This window comes from Suricata suricatta, chromosome 8 (assembly GCF_006229205.1).
Source record: "Suricata suricatta isolate VVHF042 chromosome 8, meerkat_22Aug2017_6uvM2_HiC, whole genome shotgun sequence".
In the NCBI taxonomy this organism is placed as follows: Eukaryota; Metazoa; Chordata; class Mammalia; order Carnivora; family Herpestidae; genus Suricata; species Suricata suricatta.
The window spans coordinates 48,329,141-48,356,132 of NC_043707.1; the positions used below are offsets into that span (position 1 = coordinate 48,329,141).

General features: G+C 47.2%; 1 protein-coding gene and 1 long non-coding RNA gene across 2 annotated transcripts in view; one reads left to right on the forward strand and one right to left on the reverse strand.

Annotated features, from left to right (window-relative positions):
• Nucleotides 1-2,783: 2,783 nt before the first annotated feature.
• MAGI3 (membrane associated guanylate kinase, WW and PDZ domain containing 3) overlaps nt 2,784-26,992 on the reverse strand; it is a 234,503-nt gene continuing 210,294 nt past the window's right edge. Inside the window, exons 16-21 of the mRNA XM_029946187.1 lie at nt 25,134-25,319; nt 15,551-15,653; nt 14,616-14,742; nt 13,371-13,523; nt 7,193-7,331; nt 2,784-5,703 (exon numbers count right to left, since the gene is read on the reverse strand). Coding sequence (XP_029802047.1) covers nt 4,592-5,703; nt 7,193-7,331; nt 13,371-13,523; nt 14,616-14,742; nt 15,551-15,653; nt 25,134-25,319 — 1,820 coding nt within the window. The 3' untranslated portion in view covers nt 2,784-4,591. The remainder of the gene's footprint in view (nt 5,704-7,192; nt 7,332-13,370; nt 13,524-14,615; nt 14,743-15,550; nt 15,654-25,133; nt 25,320-26,992) is intronic.
• Nucleotides 15,551-17,869, forward strand: LOC115297958. Its single transcript, XR_003911538.1, has 2 exons — nt 15,551-16,160; nt 17,054-17,869. It is a non-coding gene; the product is annotated as an uncharacterized LOC115297958 (long non-coding RNA).

Below are 26,992 nucleotides of genomic sequence, written 5' to 3' on the forward strand. Positions count from 1 at the left end.
TCCCAGAGGGTTCTCTCCATGAATGCTGCCTCCTTGGGATATACTCCAAGATGAGTAACTTCCCCACTGTGTGCCTCAGATGCTCTTCAGATTGCTGTTTCCACACTGCCTGTCCACTGGCTGTTTGCCTTGGCTTTTCTTCAAGAGCAGCCCCAATGTCCTCTGAACTCTCCCTGAGCCAAAGCCTTTAAAACTCCAGGCTTTAAGCCCTGCTGGTTGCAAGAACTCAGGAAATTTGGGTCCTCTCATTCACTTTCCAAGCTAATAGCTATGGGAATTCGTTGTCCCCGTGCATTCCCCTGCGTGCTAGTTTGTCTCTTGTCCTTCTACATGACCATGGCAGCCACGATCTATTTCTCCCCCAAGCCTCTCTGTCCTTCCTACCTTCTTCAGTGTGGCCTCTTCTCTGCCTTTAGCTGTGGTTTGTTCTGCATGTCTTTAGATTGGTTTCTGGGGTATTTAGGATGATATGATAGTTATCTACTTGTATTCATGGGACAAGGTGAGCCTAGGATCCTCCTTTTCCACCGTCTTCCCTTCCTCTCTTGCTGCTTTTAAGATTCCCTCCTTAATTTTTAGCATTTTAAGTATTATTTGTCTTGGTGTAGGCTTCTTTGTGTCTATCAGTTTGGGTTCTCTGTAGTTCCTGGGCCTGGATGTCTGTTTCCTTCTCCAAGTTAGGGGAGTTTTCAGGTATTATTTCTTTAAATATTTCTGCTCCCGTCTCTCTCTCTCCTGGGATTCCTATAATGTGAATGTTAGCATGCTTGATGTTGTCCCTTTAACCTATACTCATTTGTAAAATTCTTTTTTCTTTACGCTGTTCAACTTGGTTTCCACTACTCTGTTGTCCAGATTGCTGATACAGTCTTCTACAGCCTCCTATCTGCTGTTGATTATATTTTTAGTTTGTTATATTCTTCAGCTCTGATTGGTTCCTTTTTATATTTTCTATGTCTTTGTTGAAGTTCTAAGTTCATCTATTCTTCACTCAAATCCAGAGATCATCTTTATGACCATTACTTTGGACTCTTTATCAGGTAGATTGCTTACCCGGTTTTCATTTAGCCTTTCTCCTAAGGTTTTGTCTTGTTCATTCATTTGGAACGTATTCCTATCTTCTCATTTTGTCTGACTCTCTGTATTTGTTTCTGTGTATTAAGTAGTCCAGCTATGTATCCTGATCTTGGAGGTAGTGGCCTTACATAGAGGGTGGCCTGTGAGGCCCAGTAGCACGACCCCCCCCAGGCTGCCAGAACCAGGTGCTCCAAGGGTGTCTCTGGTGTGGGCTGTGCAAGCCCTCTTATTGTGAGGCGGTGGTTGCCGTGGCTGCCGGCATGCAGGTGGGCGGCGCTGTCCTCCCCTTCCCCCCACACCCCCCAGACTGGCTGTGGGACCCTGTGGCAATGATTGTGAGTGTGCTGGTGGGTGGCACTGACCCCCCCCCCCAGCATAAGATTGGCTTTGGCTGGGACTCCCTGTGGGTGTGGCAGGGCAGTATTTGCTTTGGCGGGGTGCCAGCCACAGGTTGGGCGGGGCAGGTGGGCAGGCGAACGCTCGGGTGGGGCTGGTGGTCCTAACCAGGCACACGGAGTGTGTTCAGACTGGTGCCTGCCAGGGCCGGGCCAGCTAGGCTGAAGAGGGCAAAAATGGTGTCTGCCAGCGCTTCCCTTGCAGAGAACGTTCCTACAGATCCCTGCTCCTCTGCCACATGCTTTAAAATTGGACAGTCAACTTGTAAGTATAACCTAGACCCTTCTCTAACTGCTGCCCCTGTGCTGGTTCTGAGCAAGTGAAATTGAGGGGGGCCCTTTAAGAGCACAGTCTTTGTTTCCTGTGACCCTCTGCTTTCCCCTAGCTAAGCCCTGCTGATTTTCAAAGTTCCGAGAGTTTCAAAGCCAGATGTTATGGGAGGCTGATCTTCCCAGGACAGATTCCCAGGGCTGGGGCGCGGGTGCCTGATGGGGGGCTTGAATCCCTCCCTTCTCACGAAGATGTCTGTGCCCGTGCTCTCCCTCCCGCCTGTGGGTCACCCCGCCGGGGTGTGGTTCCTGATGGGTCCTCACTACCCCTCCTGCCCTTCTCGAAGCGGCATGTTCTCTCTGTAGCGGTGGGAGAGGCCCCACAAGTCTCCAGGTCATTTTCAGAGTGAGTTGCATCGTATGTAGTTGCCGCCTTGGTGTGTCCGTGGGAGGAAAGGAGGATCTTTCTAGTCCATGGCGTTCCCTCTTTCCCTCTCTCATTTTTTGCCTATTTCTGTCCCTCCCCACTAGAGTGTAAACCCCTTAAGGCAGGGACTTTTTTTTTTGGTCCCCAGAAACCAAGTCAACATACTTGATTCTTCCAAAAGTCAGCATGTCCTACAGTAAGTGAAATGATTTAAAGCTGAAATGCCAAAGTCTGATGACGTTGTGAAAACTGGACGTACACTACTCTATCCATTAGAAATGTCTTTTAGGTAGTTCATTTAGCAGACAAGTCTTTTTCTCTCCAAGACTGGTATAAGAAAAGATTTTGGGGGATAGATAGCAAATTATTCATGCAAAGCTATTTTCTTTACAATGACTAGGCACAAGGATCTTTACCTCAAGCCGATTTCAAGGTTTGCATGCAGATAAAAGCTATACAGGTAAAGTCATGAGTCTTCCTAATGTGCGGGACTGTGGCTGTTACTCAGGGGAACAAAATCTGTTTGAGGACTCAGACTGTGATGGGAATTGACTCCACAAAGAGAAAGCAACATTAAATAAACCTGACAGCAAAAGAAATGCAGGCCATAAACAGTGTTTTGTTTCTGTTTTTTTAATATCTATATAAAAAATAACGAGCGATTTACAGATCTCTTTCTCTAATCAGAACCTCAAGTGTATATATAAAGGTACTGTACAATATATAAACATTTACAACCAGTACGTCCATGTTTTGCTGAGCATTCCAAGGCCACATTGCTAAGTCAGTATATAATCAGTACAGTGACAGGTTACTTAGAAAGAAAAGAGCCACGTCAGACTGACAACAGATGACATCAAAGTTATGTCACAGTTAACAATAAAAATAGGATCTTTATCACTAATTGTGGACTATCGGGAAAATAAATCATTTCTGTGGTACTAAATTCTTAGCATTTATCAAGCCGCCTAATTTTCCTCTATTCAAGTAGTTACAGTAGGTGGGTAAATATAGTTCTGGATGAAAGGGGATTTCAAAAATCTCACTCTGGGAAACATGTCTTAGCTACAGGGGCAGACCTGTTGTTACATTAAAGACTTTCACAGTTGAACTCTGAGAAGAAAGGACACAAGAACAAGATGAACCCAGGTGACAGAACAGGGGTGTTCAAATACCATAAAATGGTTTTGTTCTGAGATTGTTCCTTTCTTTATAGTCACTACTGTTGCTGCTTCAAAAACCTGGATCTGTCTTACAGAGTTCAGCACGGTCTCTACCTCCCCACAGACATCTTTCATTAGACTTTTAAAAAGAACGCTGAAAATGTGTACAGGCTAAACAGATGTTTCGTCCCCCTCTCGTTTCTTAATGTGGCTAGAAATTAAAATAGGATCTAGCAAGTTCTGTCTAGCGCCATGTCTGTCCTTTTGCCGAGCAGGGCTTAACAGCGGTTCTGCCTCTAGGCCCCTGAACTTGGAGGGCGGCTACCAGGGCGAGCTGGCCCTTTATCTGGCCAGCGGGCTGAAACAGTTTCGTGACGGGTCCCTCACGATCTGTCACGGACTCTCCAGATGCCTACTACGTATTAACTTTTAACAGATTAGTGGCAGGTCCAACCCAAATATCCAGAAGCAGAAATGGGTAGCTTTTCTCTGAGCAGCCGTGAACACTAGTCCCACAGGCTGCTTCCTGGTTTCGTGATGACATAACTGAAGGAAAGGGGCGACCCGAGACGCTAAGACCGCGTGGGGGCTGGCGGACACAGCAGCAGGTGACCTCTCCTTTCGGAAAGTACGGTCTCATTTTGAACATTCAATTGTAAGTGGTATCTTTAAAGTGACTCGGAATACCTTATCCAGCTGAATTAAAACCCGGAAGAAAGTGTCGGTATTTGCCTGCATTTTGTTTTTCTTTGTAGTAGTGATGTTCTGGACTTTTCATTTTTAAAACTGGGCCTGAGCCATCACCAGTAGCTGTTAGAAGAGGTGACGGCCCCTTCTTCTGCAAGGACTCAAATATTTCTCTCTGTAAACATGCAGCATGCTATTGAGAATATCAACTTCCAAGCCAAACCTAGTTTTATCATGACTGTGGAATTATCTGAGTGAGACGGATACAACAGACGTGATACAGCAGAGAACTTGGCACAGATATAAAGTGAGTTGTGACCACGCTGTGTGCACCTCAGCGGGGGTCACTTGCTCAGACACTCACGACAGTGGGCCAGGCCCCCGCGCAGGACATGCCAGCCGGGCCGCGGTGGGCTCTGAGCAATCCTGAGGGCCCTTCATGCAGCCTGGGTACCTTGATGCTCAAATTAAAATGTGTTTCAGAATTTCTGAAAAAATGACTTGTTTTGCTTTTGAAAAATGCCGCTTTTTAATATGATTATGACTTGTTTTTCTTGATTTTATACCAAAGGTCACAGCCGTTTGTCGGCCACACCAATTGTGCCTGTGGCTTTGTGTGCACTTGGCACCTTCCAGGGCCCTGGGGTGATTGGTGGTTTCCTAACGGGACACACGCTCTCAGGCTGGCACCCTCCCGCCTCTCTGCTCTTGGCGGCGGCCTCCTGTTCTTTTCCGCGGGGATCCTCCAGTTGGTTTAAAACCATCCTTTCTTCGGGGACCTGCTTCGGCTGCTTTTCCGATTTTTTGACATTTTCCCCTGTCTTCTCTTTGCTAGAACTGGCCGCCCCCAGGGTGGCCTGCCTGCCCTCTTCCTGCCCCGACACTGGTCTACCAGCCGCAGTCCCAGGCTTTTTGGGCGGAAGAGACTTCTCAGCCGTTCTCTTGCTTCTTTTCTCCGGAGACCTTGCTCTGTTTTTCCCAGACTGGCTCTGCTTTGTGTCTTTCCTGCCGGCCCCGGACTGTGCCGCACCGTCCGCGGTCTGCTCGGGCCCGTCCCTGGCGCGGCCCCCTCCTCTCTGACTCTCTGGTCCTCCGGCTTGGGCGTGGGACCGGCCTTTGCTTCCCTCAGTCTTTTGCTGCTGCGTTGGGCTTGCCGACCGTCCTCTGCTCTTTCCGCGGTGATCCGGGCCACGGCCTGCCCTGCTGCCCAGCTGACCGCTTTTTCCGTCCCCTTTCCTGGGGCTCAGGGATCGATCTCTGGGTCTCCTCTGGGGGCCCGCCGTGGGAGGACTGGGGGTCTCGGACGGCTCTCCGGCGCCGCGGCCGGCTGGCTTCCGCGGACTCGCAGATCTGCCTCTCTGTGGAACGCCATCTTCTGCTTTTAAGAGACTTTTCTTGTCACCGTGCCCAGGGCTGCCGGGTAGATCCCTTTTATTCACATTTTTCTGGAGAAGAGAGTGCGTTTTATCAGGCTGATTTTCGTTTAAAGTGCTTTTCTTTTCAGGCGCACTGCCCTTTAATTCGTCTGTCTTTTCACATTTCTGAACTCTCGTTAAAGATTCTTCGGTTACTGGCATGGGGGACTCCTCAAATACGGAAGCAGAATGTGAAGCTGGGGGAAATGGTGACTGTTCATCATAAATCACATTTGAAGACGAAGGATTATTATTAATATCCCAATCACCTACAACGAGGGATTTGAGGGGAACATTATTACACTTTAGAATGACAACAAATAGGGACAATAAGTTTTGAACTTTGACAGCCATTTGAATTGTACTGACTGCTTAAATAGCCCGGCTATGAGTATTTCATAAATCACATGTGTGACGATCTCGCTCTATAAAGTCAGATTACAGAGACAGCTGTACTTGTGCACGAAGGGTCGGTTGTGTAAATGTACACAAAAGAAGTCATTTTTCCAGTAGTTTATAATTAGTGACGTAATATAGGATATATAAAGCTTCCTAAGTAGTAAAGCCCAATAAAAAACTTAGAAGAAATAAATAATAAAATTGGACCTAATTACTTGGTCCAAGAAGCTTACTCATTTGGCTGCGGTCAAAGGATAACAGCTTACGGATATGCCAAAATCACTAATTGAGGAGACCCAACCGAGGTAACCAGAATGAGGTTCGTGGGCATTTATGAATAATTTTCTTGCATTAAGCTGTCAAATTTAAGGTCAAAGGAAGTGGAATAGTGCAGAAGATAGAAAGAGATGTATTTAATAGCATCATTTTTAATTAAAAAGACGGAAGTGATTTACAAGACATGCAAATTTACCAAGTCTTTTTAAGGAAAGACCAAGAAAAGCCCTGAAAGCCTTAATGTTGTTCAGGTTTCACGTAGGAGCACAGACCGGAAGGAGCCAAACCTGAAGAAGGAAGAGAAAAGGCCTAGGACTATGTAAAAAAAAAAAAAAAAAAAAATCACAGCGCAGTTAGCAAAGATGTCACTGGGAACGTATGGGTCACGAGCAGATGGTGGAAGGCAGTAACAGAGCATCACAGGCCGGAAGGGGACCGCAGGAGTCACTGCTACACCTGTCCCTCGAGAGCTCTACGGGGGTTGGGGGTGATGCGGAAACTAGAGGGACCAGCCCTGGTGGCGGGGTACTCCAGTTCTAGGCTAGTGCGCTTGGTTAAAGCACGGTGTTCGAATCCTGGAGTATTTCAAAACCTACAACGAAACTGAGGAAGCTGGAGAACAGAGCGTCCCGTCCAGCTCCCTGACGCCAGGTAGGGCCAGGGCGCCTTGTCCTCGCCGAGGGACCGAGAAGCCTGACGTTCTGCTCTTCATTGAGAGAAACTTCTCTTCCAGTGAGGAAATAGATCTTACAATGAGGAAATAAGGGGCACTTGAGGAGATTTCAACATTTTTCATGACCTTTAAATCACTCGCGCTGACATCCTTGTTTTATACAAGCACGTTTCTCTACGAGAGCAACGGCAGGTTTTCTGCTGTAACTGTTAACATGTTCCATCTCAACACAAATCCTGCCTGAAGCCACTTACTTTGTACTATTCTAATAACCCTGCTGTGTAAGCAGCTTTCGATGGCTCCGGTGTTTACCACGGAGCTAGCTAGGAAACTATCCAGCCCCTTCAGACCGTCTTTGTCTGCGGCCGCCCCTCCCGAACTTTTCAGCTCCAGGCAAGCGCCCTCCTTACCGTGGTCAGGTATCAGGCCAGTCCCTGGCCTCAAAAGCAGAAGAACTTTCTTCCCACCGGCCTGAATGAGCTCAATTGCCCGCGTATGCGTGATGCCTTGTGTAGGTTCCCCATTGATTTCAACGATCTGGTCACCAACCTAGAGAGGGGACAGTCAGGAAAAACAGGACACTTTGCATCCTCCTTCGAGCCTGCTCTGTCCACTTGAGAGCCGCTCCACCTCACTGACTCTCATCGGCAAACTGCTTAACTTGTACACGGTGCTGGTCACGCTAACGCTAATGACGGGTGGACGGATGATAGCAACGGGAAGAGACCGACTCCAGCTTTATTCGCTCCGTAGAAATCCCACAGGAGAAAGTCTTAACGTGAGGAGGAAACAGGAAAATCGTGAATCAGACCTGGAGTTTTCAGCCAAAGAGACGCTCCAGAAGAGAGGCGGTCTCTGCGATCCAGCCGATACCACAGGGCTAGGTCTGAATGACCCACCTGGGGAGGGTACGTTCCCATCTGGGTTGAGTCTGGAATTTATTTTCTGAAACCCAGGCAGGTGGCTCCTCGTCTTTGGACCCTCTCCTGGCCTCCAGGGAGAGCCGCCCCCACCTTCAGTTGCCCGCACCCCCCGTATGTGTAGGAGGTGGTAGATAACTGTTGGGAGATCGCAACTCTGAAAAACTTCAAGAATATATCCATATGAATACTTACTTAAAACCCATAACTGGGTTAGCCTCATGACTTTAGTGTAAAATGATTTCCCTAGGAAACCCAAAACTAGGGATCAGAATAAGATGCCTCAGTACCTCTACTGTTTACTAGAAATGCTGTCTGGTGATTTCAAAAGCTAAAGGGGGAATACAGATGAGCCAAGCATACCTTTTGCAAAAGGAGCTGATTAAAGATACTGATGGTAGTGATCTTACAATATGTTTCAGGGGTGCCTGGGTGGCTCAGTTGGTTAAGTATCTGACTCCTGATTTTTGGCTCACCATTCATAAGATCGAGCCCCAAGTGGGGCTCTGTGCTGACATTGCAGAGCCTGCCTGGGATTCTCCCTCTCTCTGCCTCTCACCAGCTTGTGTGCATGTACGCTCTCTCAAAATAAATACACTTTAAAAAAATTTTATTTTTGATGTTTTAATTTATTATTGAGACAGAGAGAAACAGAGTATGAGTGAGGGAGGAGCAGAGAGAGAGGGAGACACAGAATCCGAAGCAGGCTCCAGGCTCTGAGCTAGCTGTCAGCACAGAGCCAGATGTGGGGCTCGAACCCATGAACCATGAGATCATGACCTGAGCTGAAGTTGGACGCTTAACCAACTGAGCCACCCAGACACCCTTCAAAATAAATACACTTTAAAAAATGTTAAAAAAAATGTTTCAAGGTGACAAAGGGTACTGGCTTCAAAAGAGAAAAACTCAGGGGCACCTGGGTGGCTTTGTCATGTGTCTGACTTCAGGTCATGATCTCGCGAGCCCCGCGTCGGGCTCTATGCTGACAGTTCGGAGCTGGGAAGCCCTGCTTCAGATTCTGCGTCTCCTCTCTTGCCACCCCTCCCCGCCCCCCGTCCCCCACCTCTCTCTCAAAAATAAACATTAAAAAAAAAAAAAAAGCTGAACAATGGAAAAGTACCGACACTCCAAACAGCTCAAATACTTATAAGAGCTGACCACAACCCAGAAATAACAGAAGCTGACTCAGTAATTATTTAACAGAAACTGGGAGGTACGTCTGTGGCCACAGACACAGCGAGGCACCGCGGCAGGGGGTCTCATTTTCCTCTCTGTGAAATGGGGACAATATTAGCACCCACCTCCTGGGGTTCTGGGGGCGGGGGGATTTAATGAGATACACTCTGATGACACACCAGACACAAGCAAAAGTCCCTTTCCAAGTTATCCACTTCGTGGTTTTCCCAGAAAAGACCGCAAGTGCATCAGGATGAGGATTTCCCCGGGCCCAGCCCGTAGCGCATACACTGTAAAACACATCAACTGTGAGAAAGAAAACAGATTAAGGTTTTGTGGCCTATTTATGGAAAAAAAGATGAGTCTCTTGAAGAAATGGAGGATATGACAGGATAGATGGACTTAACATAAAAAGGAGAAAAAAAATCTTTAAAAAAAACCCCACCAAAATAAGATAAACATAATAAAATGGAAATAGTAATAAGCAGAATAAAAATATCCAGAATATATGAGTGAGATCACAGTTAATACCCAGACTTCCCTTAATAAATAAGCAAAGAAAAAGAATTTGTCTGAGGAAATACAAATGACAAATGACACATTAGTCCTACTGATAATGAGAGCAATGGAAGTTAAGGTGGACCGTATTCGGAGCCTGCTTTGGGCGAATCTTGTAAAACATGACTGCGGTTTCCCTTAATTGCAGTCATGTTCTTTGGCTTAACTTCAGTGTCCTAAGCTGCATATTTCTTATTCTTGTAGCACAACAAATAACTGCAATAAAGCTTGTAATTGAAGAGATTTGCCACCAGGTGTCATTTTTGTTTAACTTTAAAACTACATTGTGGGGAAGGAGAATAGAACCCAAGGGCTTTAAGATTTGTGGCAGACAGGCCCTGGAGGGGCACAAGTCCTCTACTGGACCATATGAAGCTGCAGATAAAAAACGGCACCTCTGAGAGGGAAATCTGAACATTAAAAAAAATTTTTTTAACATTAATTTTTGAGAGAGAGAGAGACAGTGTGATCAGGGGAGGGGCAGAGAGAGAGAGAGAGAGAGAGAGAGAGAGAGAGAGAGAGAGAGGGAGACACAGAATCTGAAGCAGGCTCCAGGCTCTGAGCTGTCGGCACAGAGCCTGACGTGGGGCTCGAACCCTTGAACCGTGAGATCATGACCTGAGCCAAAGCCAGACGCCCAATCGACTGAGCCACCCAGGCACCCCGAAATCTGAACATTCTTTGAAATTCTGTTATTTAAAAAATTTTAAATGTCTCAAAAATAAAATGAAGAGGGGCGCCTGGGTGGCTCAGTTGGTTAAGCATCCGACTTCAGCTCAGGTCATGACCTCACAGTTTGTGAGTTTGAGCCCTGCATCGGGCTCTGTCCTGACAGCTCAGAGCCTAGAGCCTGCTTTGAATTCTGTGTCTCCCTCTCTCTCTCTCTCAAAAATAAACATTAAAAAAAAAAGATGAAGACTACATCTTTTGATAAATAGAACAGATAACAGTTCAAGTTTGTGTTACTGAAAAATGAAGTTATGGGAAACAGAGGAGGGGGAGAGAACATGCAGAAAGGAGACTAGGAGAAGCAAAGGAAGAAAAGAAGTAGGAAGAGGGGATAGAGAAAAATTATGCTCCTTAAAAAAGTTACTATGTCAAGCATGGCCACTACATTTTATATTAAAATTACAAAACACTATTTCCAGCACATTGCTTACATTCTCTTAGGAGGTGTGAGAACCTCCATGCTTCCCCTAAACAATCCGGTCCACACAGGCACGCGCCTGGGCCTGACGTGGAAAGCACCTGCGCCACCCGGCGGCCGGCACGGGCTGAGTGAGCCCGGCAAGGGGCTCGGTCTCCGAGAGCCTCAGCTTTACGTCTGCGAGTGGGGAAATGCTGCCTGCCTTACAGGGTTCCTGTGGGACTAAAACTAAGCGGTAACGCACATCGGGTGCCTGAAACACGACGCACTCGCCATTTTCTGATTCTGTCCTACCGGAAAGATCTAGCCAATCAGACACTGTTCCCGAATAGGAGACTTTCCCACTCAGTCGATCTCATTCCCTCTGCCCAGAACACCTTTTTCTCTCCTCCCCAGATCTCCACCAGATTCATGGACGGCTTAGGACTCACTAAATGTACAGATGCCCCTGACTCTCAACGCCTGTCCATCTATATCACGGGCGGCCATTTTCCTGAGCGCCACTACTACATAGCCTGCTAACTACTTCATCCATCCCAAGCCCCGTCTGCCCAGTAATAAGTTCTGGGTAGTTTTGACAAAGAACAATTCTCTCATAAGATGTGTCATCCATTCTCCTCTTTGAACAAATATCTACGGAGCATCTACTATGAATATTCAGGCCCTGTATCAAGACTGAAAATACTGGAGGCGCCTGGGTGGCTCAGCTGGCTGAGCGTCTCTTGATTTTGGCTCAGGTCACGATCCCAGGACCGTGGGATCGAGCCCCGTGTCCAGCTCTGTGCTTGAGATTCTCTCTCTCTCTCTGTCTGCCTCTCTCCCCTGCTTGTACTCTCTCTCTGAAAGTAAAAAGGACTGGAGATACTGAAATACTAGGTCCAGGACACCAAGTACAGATATCAACCTAACAGACAAAGTGAGGGAGGAGGGGGCCGAGGGTCGCTCAGGGGGCCGAGGGTCGCTCAGGGGGCCCTGCAGTGTGAGTTTGCTGGAGATAAACTCTCATCATGCGGGCAGTGGCACCAGAGTAAGTTGGCATTAGCACAACGCAGCCGTGATCCTTAGCAAGTCAAGATTTTGATAGTTCAGTAGCCAGAGAAAGAACCCTTCTCTGAAAAGCTGATTTCTTAGAGTTCAGGACACACCTGGGCATAGTAGCAACAGCCTACTTGCTTTTGTTTTCAAATGTCAGATCTTAGTTTTGAAATGAAAGGTGGCTTAACCACGGAAGTCGGAAGCTCCCATTCGTTTGTAAAGAATGACATGTCTTAGAAACAGACTTTGTCTGCTTTCAGGCCTGTTTGCCTCTTTCTTGTTTTGTGAGATTAGTGCATCTGAGGGCTCTTTAAAATTAGACCTTCGTGTTTTAGTTTGTTTTTTTTTCATGACACTCAATAGAATGGGAGATTTTTTTTTTTTTTTTAAACCAGCAGATTTAAAGTACACCCAACCAGGGGCGCCTGGGTAGCTCACTCAGTTAAGCGTCCGACTTCATGGTTCGGGAGTTCGAGCCCTGCATGGAGCTCTGTGCTGACAGCTTGGAGCCTGGAGCCTGTCTTCAGATTCTGTGTCTCCCTCTCTCTCTGCCCCTCCCCTGCCCACGCTCTGTCTCTGTCTCAAAAATAAACACTAAAAAAAAAAAAAGTATTCCCCAACAGATATAAAAAAAAAAAAAGAGGGGGAAGAAAAAAAACCAATCTCTATTGAAATCCTAACCCACTTTCCAGTGCCACCCACTCTGTGAAATCCCCACTTCTCATCCACTCACACTCCCTCCCTTGAACCTGTGCCTGAGTCCGGTCGTGGGGAGAAGGGTGGGGTCTTATCTGGTTTAGGGCCACCCCCTCTCCCAGCTCATTCACACTCACTCCTAAAGCTTTGGGTAAAGCAAACACTTGACAAATGTTTACAAAATGAGTAACGGGAGTGGGGCAGGGATGCGGAAAATTCAAAACTGCAATCCCCTGGAAGCCTTTTCCAATCATTATTAGAATACACCATCTGATTAAAAAAAATTACCTCCCCAGATGCCAGCTGGGGGCAGAGGGAGGAAGTCCAAAGTTCTCTTGTGGGGGGGGGGGAGGCGGTCCAGAATTAAAAATTTAATGCACGTTGAATGTAAAATCTAACATATAAGCTAACTGAATGCCAGTGAACTATTTTTTTAAAACACCGAAGCCAGCGCACGTCCCCTCTATCCAACCCCTCTTTGAGGAATCGTTCAGAGAAGGAGGGGAAAGACCTCACGTGCAGATCCATAAACTATCTAGTCTGCGGGGCCCGGTGCAAAGCTAGTGTTTCAGAGCTCAGAACAACCATGAGGGACCACGACCCATGGGAATTCCAGTCTTTCAGATCATAGTAAAGAGAGTCATGCTTTTTGATCTCTGGCCACGTCTGCAGGTAGCTAAGAGGGGGAAAAAATCCTGGGCTATCGGTTCTGGAGAGGAGCTGAAGACTGTGTTTCATCTTGGCTTCTCCAAGACTTGTAGTAAGATGAAAAGTATATTTTATTGATGAATCCATCTGCCCTCAAATGTGGACGCTGTCAGGAAAAAGTAAGTTTCCTGACTGACCGAAGTCAGGGGGGTCGGCGAGCTACAGCCTCGCACCTTCGAGGGGGACACGGGGTCGCCAGGGGTCAGAACGTCGAACGAGGAGCGGCTGCTCTTGGGTTCAGGGACGGGGACCTGGGTGGCTCAGCTCTGATCTCAGGCCCCACTGAGACCTTCTAGTAGTCTCCAGTCTGGAGCCAGAAGCGACGCCCGCGGACGGAAGCGAACTCACGTGGATCCGGCCGTCCTTGATGGCGGGGCCCTCCTCGGCCAGACGCAGGATGAACAGCCCCATGTTGTACTCCTTCCCGCCGCGGAGGCTGAAGCCGAAGCCCCGGGGCCCTCGCTCCAGCTCCACGGGGTAACAGCCGAGGCTCTGGGGGGCCTGGGGGGGGGGGCGGAAGGAAAGCAAGTGTTGGTGGCCTGCGTCAGGAAAGACATCCTTGATAGTCTTCGTAAGACAGGATTGATGCACACCGTGCACCTTTCTAGATCATAAGGAAGGACTCTTGGGCTGAAGAGCGACTTAATTTTTTGCAAACGCAGCCTAAGTTAATCTGAAGACTATAGGTTTTATCCCCACTATTTGGTCAACGTGCAACAGAACTGTCAGAGAACAGAGTTTGGAGAAATGCTTCCTTTAGGGAGATTTTGACTAATTTTCCTGAAGAAAGAAAAAAGAACCCAAAAACCTAAACCCTACTCTGATGAACTCAAACCCTATTTCTTTTTTTATTTTTCCCCTTGGGCTTGACAAGGGCCTTGACAGCCTCGGCATACGCACTCATGGCCTTGGCATTGCTGGCCTACGTCTTCCTCAGGCCCTTCTTGTTGTGCTTCTTGGCAAAGTGCGTGTTCCTTGGGGACTTGGGGTCTACCCCCTAAAGACATTTGTATCTTTGGGACTGGAGTTTCTTGATGCCATTTCTGTGCTATTTTCGTGACTAGTTGTGTGTGGTGTGATTCATGGACTTGGCCATGTCTGCGTCAAAGCCTGTGGCTCAAATCCTGCCATTTCTAAGTACCTGATTGAGGGCGCACATCTCTCCAATGTCAGGGTAAGCTTTTTGTCCCCTTTATGTTCTGCCAGGGAAGCGAACGGAAGGCCAAACACGCAGCAAGTCATTTGGGGAACAAATGTATCAGAACTGATTTGCAATAAAAATTCACCAGTGTTGGGGCGCCCAGGTGGCTCGATTGGTTGAGTGACTGACTCTTGATTTTTGACCCAAGTCATTATCTCACTGTTTGTAGGACTAAGCCTCATGTTGGGCTCCGTGCTGATGCACTGAGCCTGCTTGGGGTTCTCATTCTCTCTCATTCTCTCTCTCTCTCCCTGCCCCTCCCCTGCCTGTGCTCATATGCTCTTTCTCTCAAAATAAATACAAAATAATAAAATAAAAAACTTTCCCTAGATTTTTTAAGAAGAATTCACCAGTGTCAGTGGGTTAGCGACCCCGCACCGGGGCATGTTTACCTGAGTGTGGCGGCTGCCTACAACGGAAATCATCGCGGTGTCAGGCTGGGCAAGGTGCTTGTGGTCAGACCACGAGTGTCTGTAAGAAGTGGAGACGTCCTTCCCGATTTCACCTTCTAGAGCACTTCTACAAAGACAGAAATCCAGTCACTCTCTGGACTGAGAAAATAATAGCCTGAAAGTTGAGGCAGATTAGTTTCTTTTCAAAGCTCAACCTGCCATTCTCCTGACAGGCCGCTGGAGACGCAGACTGTGTCCAGAGCCGGAGACGCTCCGCAAATCTGGCAGTTAACACCCGCGGAAAGTTGGTCAACAACCCATGTTGGTTTTGTGTTGTTTTTATTTTAAGGGCATCTCAGTGCGGTTTTTATCACGGAAAAGTGCACTGAGGAGCTGAACCGGGGGGCAGATGAGCTGACCTGGCAGTGAGGAGCAGCTCTCTGCGGCGCCGATGCCCGTGAGGATGCTGCATTTGTGAAAATCTAGTTCTTGGTTCATGGCTAATATTTTCAACAAAAGAGGTGAGGAAATACCGTTGGGGCTGCCTAGGTAGTCTGGGCCGACAGTGATGCGTGTGGGTCTGGGGCCTCCCAGGGGGGCTGAGAGGGGCAGAGCCAGAGGCTGCTGTCACTTCTTTCTTTCTAAGCCCCACTTGTCAGGCATGTTGGGATTATTATCGTGCCCTGGGGTGAGGCTGGGAGGAGGGGAGAGGCCGGGAGGAGGGGGGAGGCCGGGAGGAGGGGGGAGGCCGGGAGGAGGGGGGAGGCCGGGAGGAGCGGGGAGGCCGGGAGGAGGGAAAGGGTAATGGGGGATGGGGGGGAACCCAGGAAGGTATGTGAAGGTGGAAAATATGAGTTCTCATTCTGACCTCACTGGCGGGGGCCGGAGTGGCGGAATGAGAGGGAAGAGCCCACACTGCAGGAGAACGGCCTCACCTGTCCCCAGCTGCCTGGTTGGCCTGTGACTGTCCCGTGGGCCTGTGCTGCAGGGCTGGGCTTTGCCTGGCTGAGTTCGTTCCTGACGGTGGACCATGATGCTCTGTTCCAAAGAGAAAACGGGGAAGATGAGAATTGTACATAAAAACGTGAAGGCCAAGTGCTCTGCAAAAGCGAGACCGTAACAAAGGGTTCCAGCTTTCATGACTTCGGTGACCCAGGCACGAGCAGGCTGCTGGAACGTTCACATTCTCTCCCCGTGGCTTTGATTCCTGCTCAGGTTCGAAGAGAGCAGGCGCCCCATTCGCGCTGCACGCACGGCCCTCCTCCGCCTTGTCCCGGCCATCCACACCCCAAGCAGGTCAGAAATGTACGTCCTCGGCAGGATCATCCAGGACACGGCCCCAGAGCGCCCGCCCCGCACGCGGCACACAACTCTCGGCCTCGGGGAGGCCAGGCTGCGAGCCGCACACACACCTCTGCACCCGCGTCTGTAAGGGCGGAGCAACTCGTCCGCCTGACACAAACACCACAGACAGACCTAGAGAATCATCCCGAGTGTCGACAAACGTTGGTCAAGATCTTACTGCTTCTGCGAGCACAGATACAGGTGACAGAAGTTAACGTTTCTTCCTGTATCGCGGCCAAACCTCCTACTGTCCCTCCCAGGCAGGTCTTGTACTGAAGCGTGGGAACCACCTGGATCCGGGCAGCGGGTGACAGGTCACGGGAGGGGACAGTTAGGGGAGATGTGTAAGGCTGCCACACTGCTCTGTGTCAAGCTGAAACTTCCGAATGTTTTCTCCTGTCCCTGTGTGAAACATAGGATACTGGAGATATCAGGGAGAGGGAGCATAGCTTAGTGGGGAAGACCGTGAACTCCACAGCAAGACTGACAGGGGTTAAGCCTGACCCTTATCATTTACTTGCTGTGTGTCCTCGAGGAGATGACTTACACTCCCTGACTGCTAACACCTCACCCATAAAAGGAATGAGAGCTACCCTCATGGGCCATCCTAATACACGAGCTTGTAAGTGTACGTGCTTTGGACAGTGCCCGGCGTATGCTCCTTATATAAATGTTTCTATTATGATTCTCATTATCATCGTCATAACCATCAAACAGATAAAGTCTTATTTGAGGCTGTATTTTTCTTAAAGTGCACATTCTGAAATATTTACCTTACATGGTAAAAATGTTCAACGCTTTAAAGTCAAGTGTTCCAGGAAGGAGTGGAGTATGAACTTTTTTGGGGGGGGAAGATGGGGAAGAAAGGGAAATCTGTTGCTCCTTTATTTTTGAGAGAGAGAGAGACAGACAGGCATGGAGAGAAGGGCTCACTAGAATGAAGCAGGGCTCAAGCTCACCTGATTCAGGATTGAGCTCATGAACCATAAGGTTATAATCTGAGCCGAAGTCAGATGCTTAACCGACTGAGCCACACAGGCGCCCTGTTTGTGGTTTTTAAAAATTACAATCATGAATTTTATTTTCCTACTTAGCTTACGTTACTGGCGCTGGCCCTCCTTGGTCTCCTTGCTACCAGCCCTCGCTGCATCCCACATCCTGGATCCCAGTCCTATCACAGAAGTTGAAACACGCCTCTGCCTTACTTCAGATCCTACAGTAACTTTAATTGCTCATAAGATACTGTCCAAACCTATCACCCAGGCACGCCTGCCTTCCCACGTTGGCTCCTGTTCAAAGTGTTACCCTCTCTGTGAAATCTCACCTGGTTCCTGAAGCACCCTGTCTTCCTAGCGTTGACCCCACTGTGTCCGAGCGAGCCCAACACCTGTCTCTCCTGCTGGACCGTGAACTCCTCGATCGTAGGAATCACACACACCTCATGTATGATCATATTCCTGCACTTACCAGAAACTCCCAGAAGTACTTCCACTTTGACTTACTGGCGACATCAATGTCAAGTTACGTGCCTCTAACCTTGAGTGCCCATTCTGTAGCTGAATTCTTGTCTGTCATGTACATTCACGGCTACCATTGAAGGGAACGGAAACTGATGGGAGAAATGACTTCTATACAGGATGACTGGGAGACACTCATTCCTTTGTATGAGTCCAATTTAGAGAGCTTTTTGGCTTCACTAGGTTGGCTGGAGCCACAGGTGTTTAAATTCAGGACGGTTCACACATGCGGATCAATTTAAGCTCTTGCTCTGCCCTCCGGTAAGAGAGGCCATCCCGCGTGAGGCACCACACACTGGCGCGTCCTCTTTCAGGCACGTGCTCCTCCCTTGTCCTCTTCCTGGTTGAATAAAACCCTCTATCACTGGCATTTTTTCCAGTGTTGGTCCTCCAGCCCACGTGGAGGTGGCTTCTCCGATTTACTTCTGTGTTAAGAGCCACTCTGCCTCTCAGAGTTGAGTATTTATTCCATTATTGCCAAACAGGCCTACGTTCTCTCTAAGTTTTGTCTGAAAGTTATTCAGACAGGAAAGCAATGGGTTAAGCAGGTCACTCCCTCAATCAGAATTAAATTTTTGCTGGAGTTTCTGTATGTAATTAAGAGATCGGAGGAAAAATCCCCACAAAATCCCATAGTTAAACTAGGGAGATAGACGTTGTAACATACCGCGAATCATTCTTTGCAAGAATAACAGTACTTCCTCAAGCTCTAGTAAGGGGCACAAAAGATGCTCTGAACAAGCGGACTTAGGTGGGATACCTTAACAGTTAAAGGTATAAATTTCCCCAAAGTTAGGATTTGGGGGGGATTTTGTTGGAATTTTTCATCATTTGCTCTACAAGTTTATGTGGAAGAGTTTCATGATTGCCTAGTCCATTTGGAGCGGGTGTGGGGAGCGGGTGGATAAAAATGCGCCTCAACAAGGAGATATTAGGATATACCACAAAGTTACAGATTAAAAAGTGTGTGTGGATACATATACGTATATACACACACACTTAAAAAATTGGCTTCTATATGTAACTGTGAAGAAATATATATATAAACTAACCCAAGAACAGATAAATTGATAGCCCAGAACAGCTAGGAGACCCGTGTTGGAAGGGGAGATAAACACCCAGAAGCCGTGGGTGTGTAGATCAATGAGGAGAAGAAGTGTTCTCTGCCAGCTCGGTGCACGAATAAAAAAACAAAGCTGGATCCCTTCTCAAACTACAAATAAAAGGGAGGCTTCAGGTGCATTAAAGAACTGAATGCAAAGTTATAAATCTAACAGACAATAATATAAGAGAAAAATCTCTGTGACATGGGGTGGGGAAGGAGAAATGAAACTTTAAAAGCATAAGCCAGAGGTAAAAATTGGCCAATGTGATTTCATCTAAATTAAGAATCTCTGTACGGTGGAGGGCACCATGGTCAAAGTTAACACACAGATGACAGGAAATGATGTTCGTACTTTCTAAAATTAAATTGGACTGGGATGCCTGGGTGGCTCAGCTGGTTAAGTGTCGGACTCTTGATTTCGGTTCAGGCCATGATCGTGTGGTCGTGAGGGCGAGCCCTGTGCTGGGCTCCGCACTGCGCAAGGAGACTGCTTAGGACTCTCTCCCTCTCTCTTCCTCTGCCCCTCTTGCACTTGAGCGTGCCTGCTCTCAAGAAACAAAAATTTAAAACTAAGTTGAACTAATGTCTATCCCAAGGAATCTCTAAATATCAGTAAGAAAAAGACTGAACTCCCACAGGAAAAATGAGTAAAGGAGGGGCAGCTGGATGGCTCAGTCGGTCAAGCATCTGACCCTGGATTTCGGCTCCAGTCATGATCTCATAGTTCGTGAGAACGAGTCCTTCTTGGCTCCTGCACGGATAGCACAGAGCCTGCTTGGGATTCTCACTGTCTGCCCCTTCCCTGCTTGCACTCTCTTTCTCTCAAAATAAATAAATAACCATTAAAAAAAAGGAAAAGAAAAATGAGTAAAGGGTATGAGGAGGCAACTCACAACAAGAAAAAGAAGCCCCAAAACAAGCATCTGATGAGATGCTCAGATTCATGGGTAATGAGAGAAATGCAAATTAAACATGAACGAGAGGCCATGGGCAGTTTGAAAGCAGGCTCACGCCACGAACTGGCGGACACGCAAAGGTGCAGGGAGCGTCCGTGGCCTGCCGCTGGGGGTGTCGGGATCGCAATTATGGAGGACAGTGGGTCAGTACCGGGTCACATTAGGCACATATAAGGTACATACATGCGAGTGTATCCAGAGTCTGTGATAACATGAACTGTAGACAAAGTGGTTGTCTGTGGGGGAGGGTAAATATGTAGTAAATACACATTATGGAAAATGGTCACATAGTTAAAAGCAATCTATTATGTTCATCCAGCAACATGGATAAATCTTAAAGTCACACGGTGCTGTGATACCAGAAGCATAAGCAACCAGGAAAAAAATGGATTATTTAGACATCATCAACATTAAACTTCTGGGCATCAAAGGGCGGTCTCAAGAAAGTGAAAAGAAAACTTGCAGAATGGGAGAAAATACTCGCAGGCATCTATCTGTTGAGGATCTCAGAACAGAATATATTAAAAAGTCTTATAATTCAACAATAAAGAAGACAACTCAAAAGTGAGGAAAATATTTGAAGAGACATTTCTCCAAAAAAGATATATGAATGGCTCAGAGCACATGAAAAGATACTCAACATCATTAGGCATCCCAAAATCAAAACCACAATGAGATACCGCATCACTCAGGAAACTAAATGCCATGTAAGATCCTGGATTGGATCCTGAACAATAAAGTGAGAATTTTTTAAAAACTCAGAGAAGAAAACCAACATAAAATCTATAACACAATACTATCTATGTAACTCAAAAATAAATGACAGGGTACCTGGGTGGCTCAGTTGGCCAAGCGTCTGACTCTTGATTTTGGCTCAGGTCATGATTCCAGGGTCGTGGGATCAAGCCCGTGCTGGGCTCTGCACTGAGTGTGGAGACTGCTTAAGATTCTCCCATTCTCTCTCTCTCTGCCCCTCCTGTTTGCACACTCTCTTTAAAATTTTTTTTGTTTTATTTATTTTTGATACTGAGAGAGACAGAGCATGAGCGGGGGAGGGGCAGAGAGAGAAGGAGACACAGAACCGGAAGCAGGCTCCAGGCTCTGAGCTAGCTGTCAGCACAGAGCCCGATGAGGGGCTCGAACCCACGAACGTGAGATCTCACCTGAGCCGAAGCCGGAGGCCTAACCGACTGAGCCATCCAGGCGCCCCGCACACTCTCTTTAAAATGAATGAATGAACGCCAAGACACACACGGATACGTGTTTAAAAATAAAATGAGGCACATACAACACACTGGAATGGCTGGCCAGCGGGAGCAGGGAGAGAAATGACGGTGGAAAATGGAGACACATGGGAAGAAACAGACAAACGAGTGGAAAACGAAACCAGACAGTCATGGCGGCCCTACCAGAGCCGTCCTACCGCAGTCCCCGGCAGCCTCGGCTGACTTGTGTCACTCTTCAAAGTGGAATGAGTGAGACCTGACACAGGAGTAGAAATCAACAAATAATACGACTTAAAGATTGCTTTATAATAAGCAAGGACAGCCAGGTACAACGCACTGATGTTCTGTCCTTGAGCACGAGGCAGCACGGGAGCGGCCGAGGCAGTGGAACCGGGGGCCAGAGCAGGAGTGCTGAGCTAGGACTACGGTGAGCGCTGTCACACCAGACGTGACACGGGGCTTGGGAACTTAGGTAACCATTTCCTCAGCGAAATAAGTTTACATATTAAATAGTATCTGGTAAGAGGGGACAAAAAGAATGGAAGGAACTGTCTTATCTGTTAACAGTGAATGACTTATGGACAGCAGGGGACAGTAGGGGACAGCAGGGGAGCAGTATCAGAGAGGAAGTAATGCAGCTCTAGGAGCTGATCTGAACATGTGATCTGCGAAAACAGCTTTAGGGCTATAAATATTCATTTGACTCTTCCGTGCAGTTGATAGATTTTATACTGAATACAATGAGAAACCTGGAAGACTTACAAACTTCATGGATGGGATTTTTATGGACAGAAGAGACACTTTCTACTTTTTTTTCCTGAGAAAAATAAGAGATTCTGAGTGCTTCTATAGTTTAATAAAACTTGAGTATACAATAAAATAAGGTGTAACCGCTGCAATGTGATTGTACGTGTCAAACACGATTGTATTTAGCGGGCTTTGCTGACACATGAAATAGACTTTAAGATATATACACGGCCAAGGGGCTTCCTTCCACCTTTCTATTTTTCCTAAACATTGACCGGCATTACACAGAAAATCTGGAGTATGTCCCCAAGCATTTGGACCAGTGTCAAAGTTAATTTTTACTGTAAGAAAAATGACTGAGTGATTTCGGATAACGTCTCCAAGAGAACACTATCAACAGTCAAGGGTAGCTGTAGGAAACAAAAACAAGTAAACGAAGAGAAAGAAGCGGTCTGTTCGAGCCATCTACTTCAAGGCTAGTCACTCTGTGGTTCCTGGGTCAGTCAGCAATAAGATGCCTATAGATCCCGAGAGTCAGCGTTTAGAAAATGTTATAATGATAGAAAAATTTTATGTCTTTGGTTTTTTTAAATTATTTTTTATCTAAACATTTTTATTAAACATTTATTTTTTAGAGAGACACTGAGACAGAGTGCAAGCAGGGGAGGGGCAGACAGAGAGAGGGAGAAAGGATCTGAAGCAGGGTCCAGGCTTTGAGCTGTCAGCACAGAGCCTGACGTGGGGGCTTGAACTCATGAACGGTGAGATCATGACTTGAGCTGAAGTCGAACACTTAACCGACTGTGCCACCCAGGCACCCCCCTAAATATTTTTTTTTATGTTTATTTATTTTTGAGAGAGAGAGAGAGAGAGAGAGAGCGTGAGCAGGGAAGGGGCAGAGAGAGAGGGAGACCCAGAATCCGAAGCAGGCTCCAGACTCTGAGCTGTCAGCATAGGGCCCGATGTGAGGCTCGAACCCACGAACTGGGAAATCTTGACCTGAGCCAAAGTCAGACGCTCGACTGAGCCACCCAGGTGCCCTGGTCTTTGTTTTTATTTTTCATTTGATTTGTATGTAGTTCACCCCAATGCCCACTGTGCTGGACTGGAGAAAAGTTACTGGTCCTTTTTACAGATGGTTAGAGAAACAGTGGGCCACACTAAGAACTCCACTACTTCTAGGTGCTTCTCTCGCTGCTGCATGCCACGTGTGCTGATAGAGGCGTGTGACACACATCGTTCTCCAAACAAGCCTAAAATACAATTTTCTGTGACACCGAGGCCTGCTTTTCTTTGTGGGTTGAGAACACATTTAAGGCTAAAAAGCGGGCTCTTGAGATCGCAGTAAAGAAATCAAAGCGAAGAAATGGAGATAAAGAAATTAGACCAAATTCACAGTAAGTAAAAATAGTCCTTCAAAAAATTTTGTGCTGAGCACTTAGGCCGCGCCTAACATTGTTTTAGGCCCGTGGGGCTTAGCATTGAATGTGACAAAATTTCTAGTTTTGAGAACCTTAGGACTTTACATTCTGGTGCAGGAGAGGACAGTGAACAAAGAAACCACGAGTTAAATAATTTCAGAGAAAAGGGTGGAGAAGCACAGGGAGCAGTGCGAGGGGCGAGGGGCCTGGGGCCGGTGGGTCAGGGTTATTTTGGAGGCTGTGGTTAGGGAAGGTGCAGCAGCTGAGCGCACAGATCCTGGGGATGGTCTGCTGACTCAGACTGCTTCTGTCACTGGTGGTGTGACTGTGGGCAAGTCCTCTAAGTGCTCAGGGGCTCAGTTCCCGCAGCCACGGAACGGGAAAATGATCGTGCCTACCTAGGAGTAGTGAGTTAATAGACGTCAAGTATTTAGGGTAACCCCTACCACATCGTTAGGTGCTTACTAAATACTATTACTATCTCCTTAGGTGGGACAGTTCGAGCAGGGACCTGGATGTGGGGGTCAGTCAGGCAAAGACGGGGTGCAATGGCACAGTTAGCATTGGATGGGCACCTTAGGGTACCTATGCAGACGAGGTACATTTTCACCTCTGATCTTCACCACGATCCTAAAACAGATACTATCATCCCGTTCTATAGATTAAAAAAAGAAAAAAAATCACAGGGTAGAAATGTTAAGTGGCTTATGGTCATACAACTACCTAATAGGTGTCATGGCCTGTCTGCCCAGGCTTTACTTCTTCTGCTGGGTGTATACTGCGTCTGCGAGGTCCCAGCACAAAACCGAAAATCTCCTTTCACTCTGCTCATTTTTTCGTTCACGGAATTATCCGTTGGTTCGTCCACTGAACTCATTTCTTCAAAAAGTATTTACTGAGTGCCTTCTAAGTATCACAGTCAACTGACAATGGTGTCTGCGAAGAGCGTTCCAACAGGGAGACAGTCACACAGAACGAGGCTCGATGACCCGCAGAGGCACGGAGTGCCGCGGGAGCCACGGGAGAGGCCCATGTGCACAGAGGCCAGCGAGGCCTCGCTCAAGACGGGATCTGGAAAGAACACTGGGGGTTAAATTGAAAAGGCAAACTGGGGGCAAAACCGTGACACCCTTTCTGGGCAGAGACTTGGGAAGCACTCGGCCTCCTACTAGAAGGAAGGAGCAGCAGAGGCTGAGACAGAGCCCGGGACAGACAATGGCACACCAGAGAAAAGGGAAATGGGCAGGGGGCGGGGATGTCGCCGGGTCCGAGAACTGGAAAAGGCCTCCGAGAGTGGCGTGGAGCGCTCATGTCCACAGGGAGAGGCCCGTGTGGGATCTGGGGGAGGGGGAGATCCGAGTGTGGCCTCCGTGATGAATGATCGTAGGAGAGACGATGGAGCAGCAGGAGGAGAGAAGAACGGAAGAATCAAGAACAACAAGGATCACGGGGGCAGCGGGGCATGAATACACATTACGCTACGAGGGATTTTAACGTGGAACACTAGCCCTTCAGGATTCTGCTACTTTGGGCTTCTCCTCATGAGTTTTGCAAACTCAGGAAAAATGAGACGTGTGTTATGAAACTGCGCTACCTTGTGATTCATAAACAAAGACCATGAACTGGTGCTATTCAGAATGGTTCCTAATTAGGAATTCAATGACCAAAAGGCAGCTTTAAAGGAAGACAAGACACTGAATGCATTTTATGCCCTATTTACTGGCCATTCTACATACTCCGCTTCCCCTTTAGACAGCAGCTGCCCAGAACGAAGCCTGGCCCCCGAGGAAAGGCACCCAGCGGCATGGACCTCACATGAAAGGCTTGATATCAACAGCGACTTTCTTTGAATCTTTAGAGGATTTCCTCTTGCTCAAGCAAGCAGAAACTTAAAGTGTCATTTTAAGAAAATAGGATCTGAAAACTGTTCCCGATCTCTCTCACTTCTGGGTGCTTGCTTCTCCGGCACACAAATAAATGGCCAACACTCACTGGCTGGGTTATTTTTCCTGAGCTACTGACAACTTTTTAATAAACTGTCTTTTAAATTCATTAAATGGAAGAGGCAAAAGAGGAGACTCCTGGGTATATAAATGGTTCCATCATGGCAGTGAGTCTGGCAGTGCTGGAAGAAGTCACTGCCTTGGGCAGGCTCGGGGCCACTCAGAGAATTTGCCGGAAGAAAATTTACTGGTTCCTTACCTTCCTCAGCGACCACCGTTAGTGTGACGGTGACACCGGCGTCTTTGATGAGCTGAACGATGTTATCATGGGACAATTCCACAATGGACTGCCCGTTCACCGCGGAGATGTGATCTCCAATTTTCAGTTTTCCACAGCGGTCGGCTGGACTTCCTTCTATGACTCGGCCAATTTTATGAGGAATTACTATGGGAAAAAATGGCCAGGTTTTTCAATTAGTTCCGTGTTGGATTTATCATCCTCATTTTAAAAAGTCAAAGTAATAGCATCAAAAACATTCTTTAAGGGGCATCTGGGTGGCTTGGTTGGTGAAGCGTCTGACTTCTGCTCAGGTCATGATCTCACGGTCTGTAGGTTCAAGCCTGATATCAGGCTCTGTGCTGACAGCTTGGAGCCTGGAGCCTGCTTCAAATTCTCTGTCTCCCTCTCTCTCTGCCCCTCCTCCCCAGCTCACATTCTGTCTCTAAAAATAAACATTTAAAATTTTTTTATAAAAACAACATTCTTTAAAAGTAGACCAAAAAAGTATCATGTGATCATCCTATGCACCTGTAACTATTTCTATACCATTTTCCAGTTCTGGCCCACATGCGTAGAGACTCTTACATAGCTCCAATCTGAGCATACAGGCCTCTGGGCTGTTTGCGGCTCACCATAAGCCTTTCTCCAATTTTCATGTTGCCATCCTACTAATCCTGTAGAAAGGCTGACCTCACTGATACTTCTGACACTCTCTCATGAATCTGATGTTTCTTGCTTAGCGTAGGCCATTCCGGCCATCAGAAATGGCCAGTGAGACCACCTTTGGTTCTGTGGAAGGGGCATTTACACCCACAGGGCATCATGTGAATAACTGCAGTTCTCATTCAAGTTTAGGACCAGGAAGTTACTGGTCAGAAATCCAGGCACAGTGACATGACCGCCTGTTAAAATGGACCCTACCTGGTTCAATAGCAAAATTACCTTCTTCTGTTTATGCTTTTAGATTTTTTTTTTAATTAGAAAAGCAGAGGGGAATCAGAACATGGAATGTTTAACATTAAGATTATTTGGCTCACGGATAAAATCCCACCCTGAGTGTACAAAGCAGAATCTAAGACATTGGCAAAGACATGCCGGGCAGTTCTATTCATAATGCTGAAGGCTTTTCTAGCTGATTAAGACACTTTGCTGTTATTAGGGCTTAAAACAAGTTCTTTTCAGGAAATCTTGTCAAAATATCTTCCGCCCCTCTTAATAAGAGGCATTTGTATTAAGAAACAAACGTTCCTTCCATGGTCTTTGAGAATTTCCTCACTGGGGTCAGTAAACCTGTCAGCCATTTGCCTCCCACTGACTACAGACTGTGACGAAGGTGGAGAAATTAATATTTAAAATGGCACTCTGAGTGTGTGTCATTTTCATAGTAAAATGGGCTCCTTACAAGCATTTGAGTCATAGGTAGGTGTATGTTAGGGACATTTAACAGGCCTTCGTTTGAACTAGAAGTTATTCTTGGCCATGATTTCTGTCCCCATGGAGAGTGCTGTTCATTCCTCAGCTCTTCTAGGATGATATCATGAGAGATTTCATCCCCAGAGGAAGGCGATGTTGGAAGCAAGTGCCTTTTAGCTCTGCATTATTATCAAGCACTTATACCATTTTCCTTGAAACAAAGTAATTAGAAAAGCGCCAGGGCAGCCTGGGCCACTCCTGGGCCCACATCCCGTGCTGGGCGGTGTGAGCGATTCACTGAGAACACAGGTGGCACTTCAGAAATGCTCAGTGAACCAGACAGGGGCCCTGTGGTGACCTTCTGACTCAATACCTTACTTATCCTCCTTCTTAGAAAAGATCTACTTGTACACACAGTGTTCTTT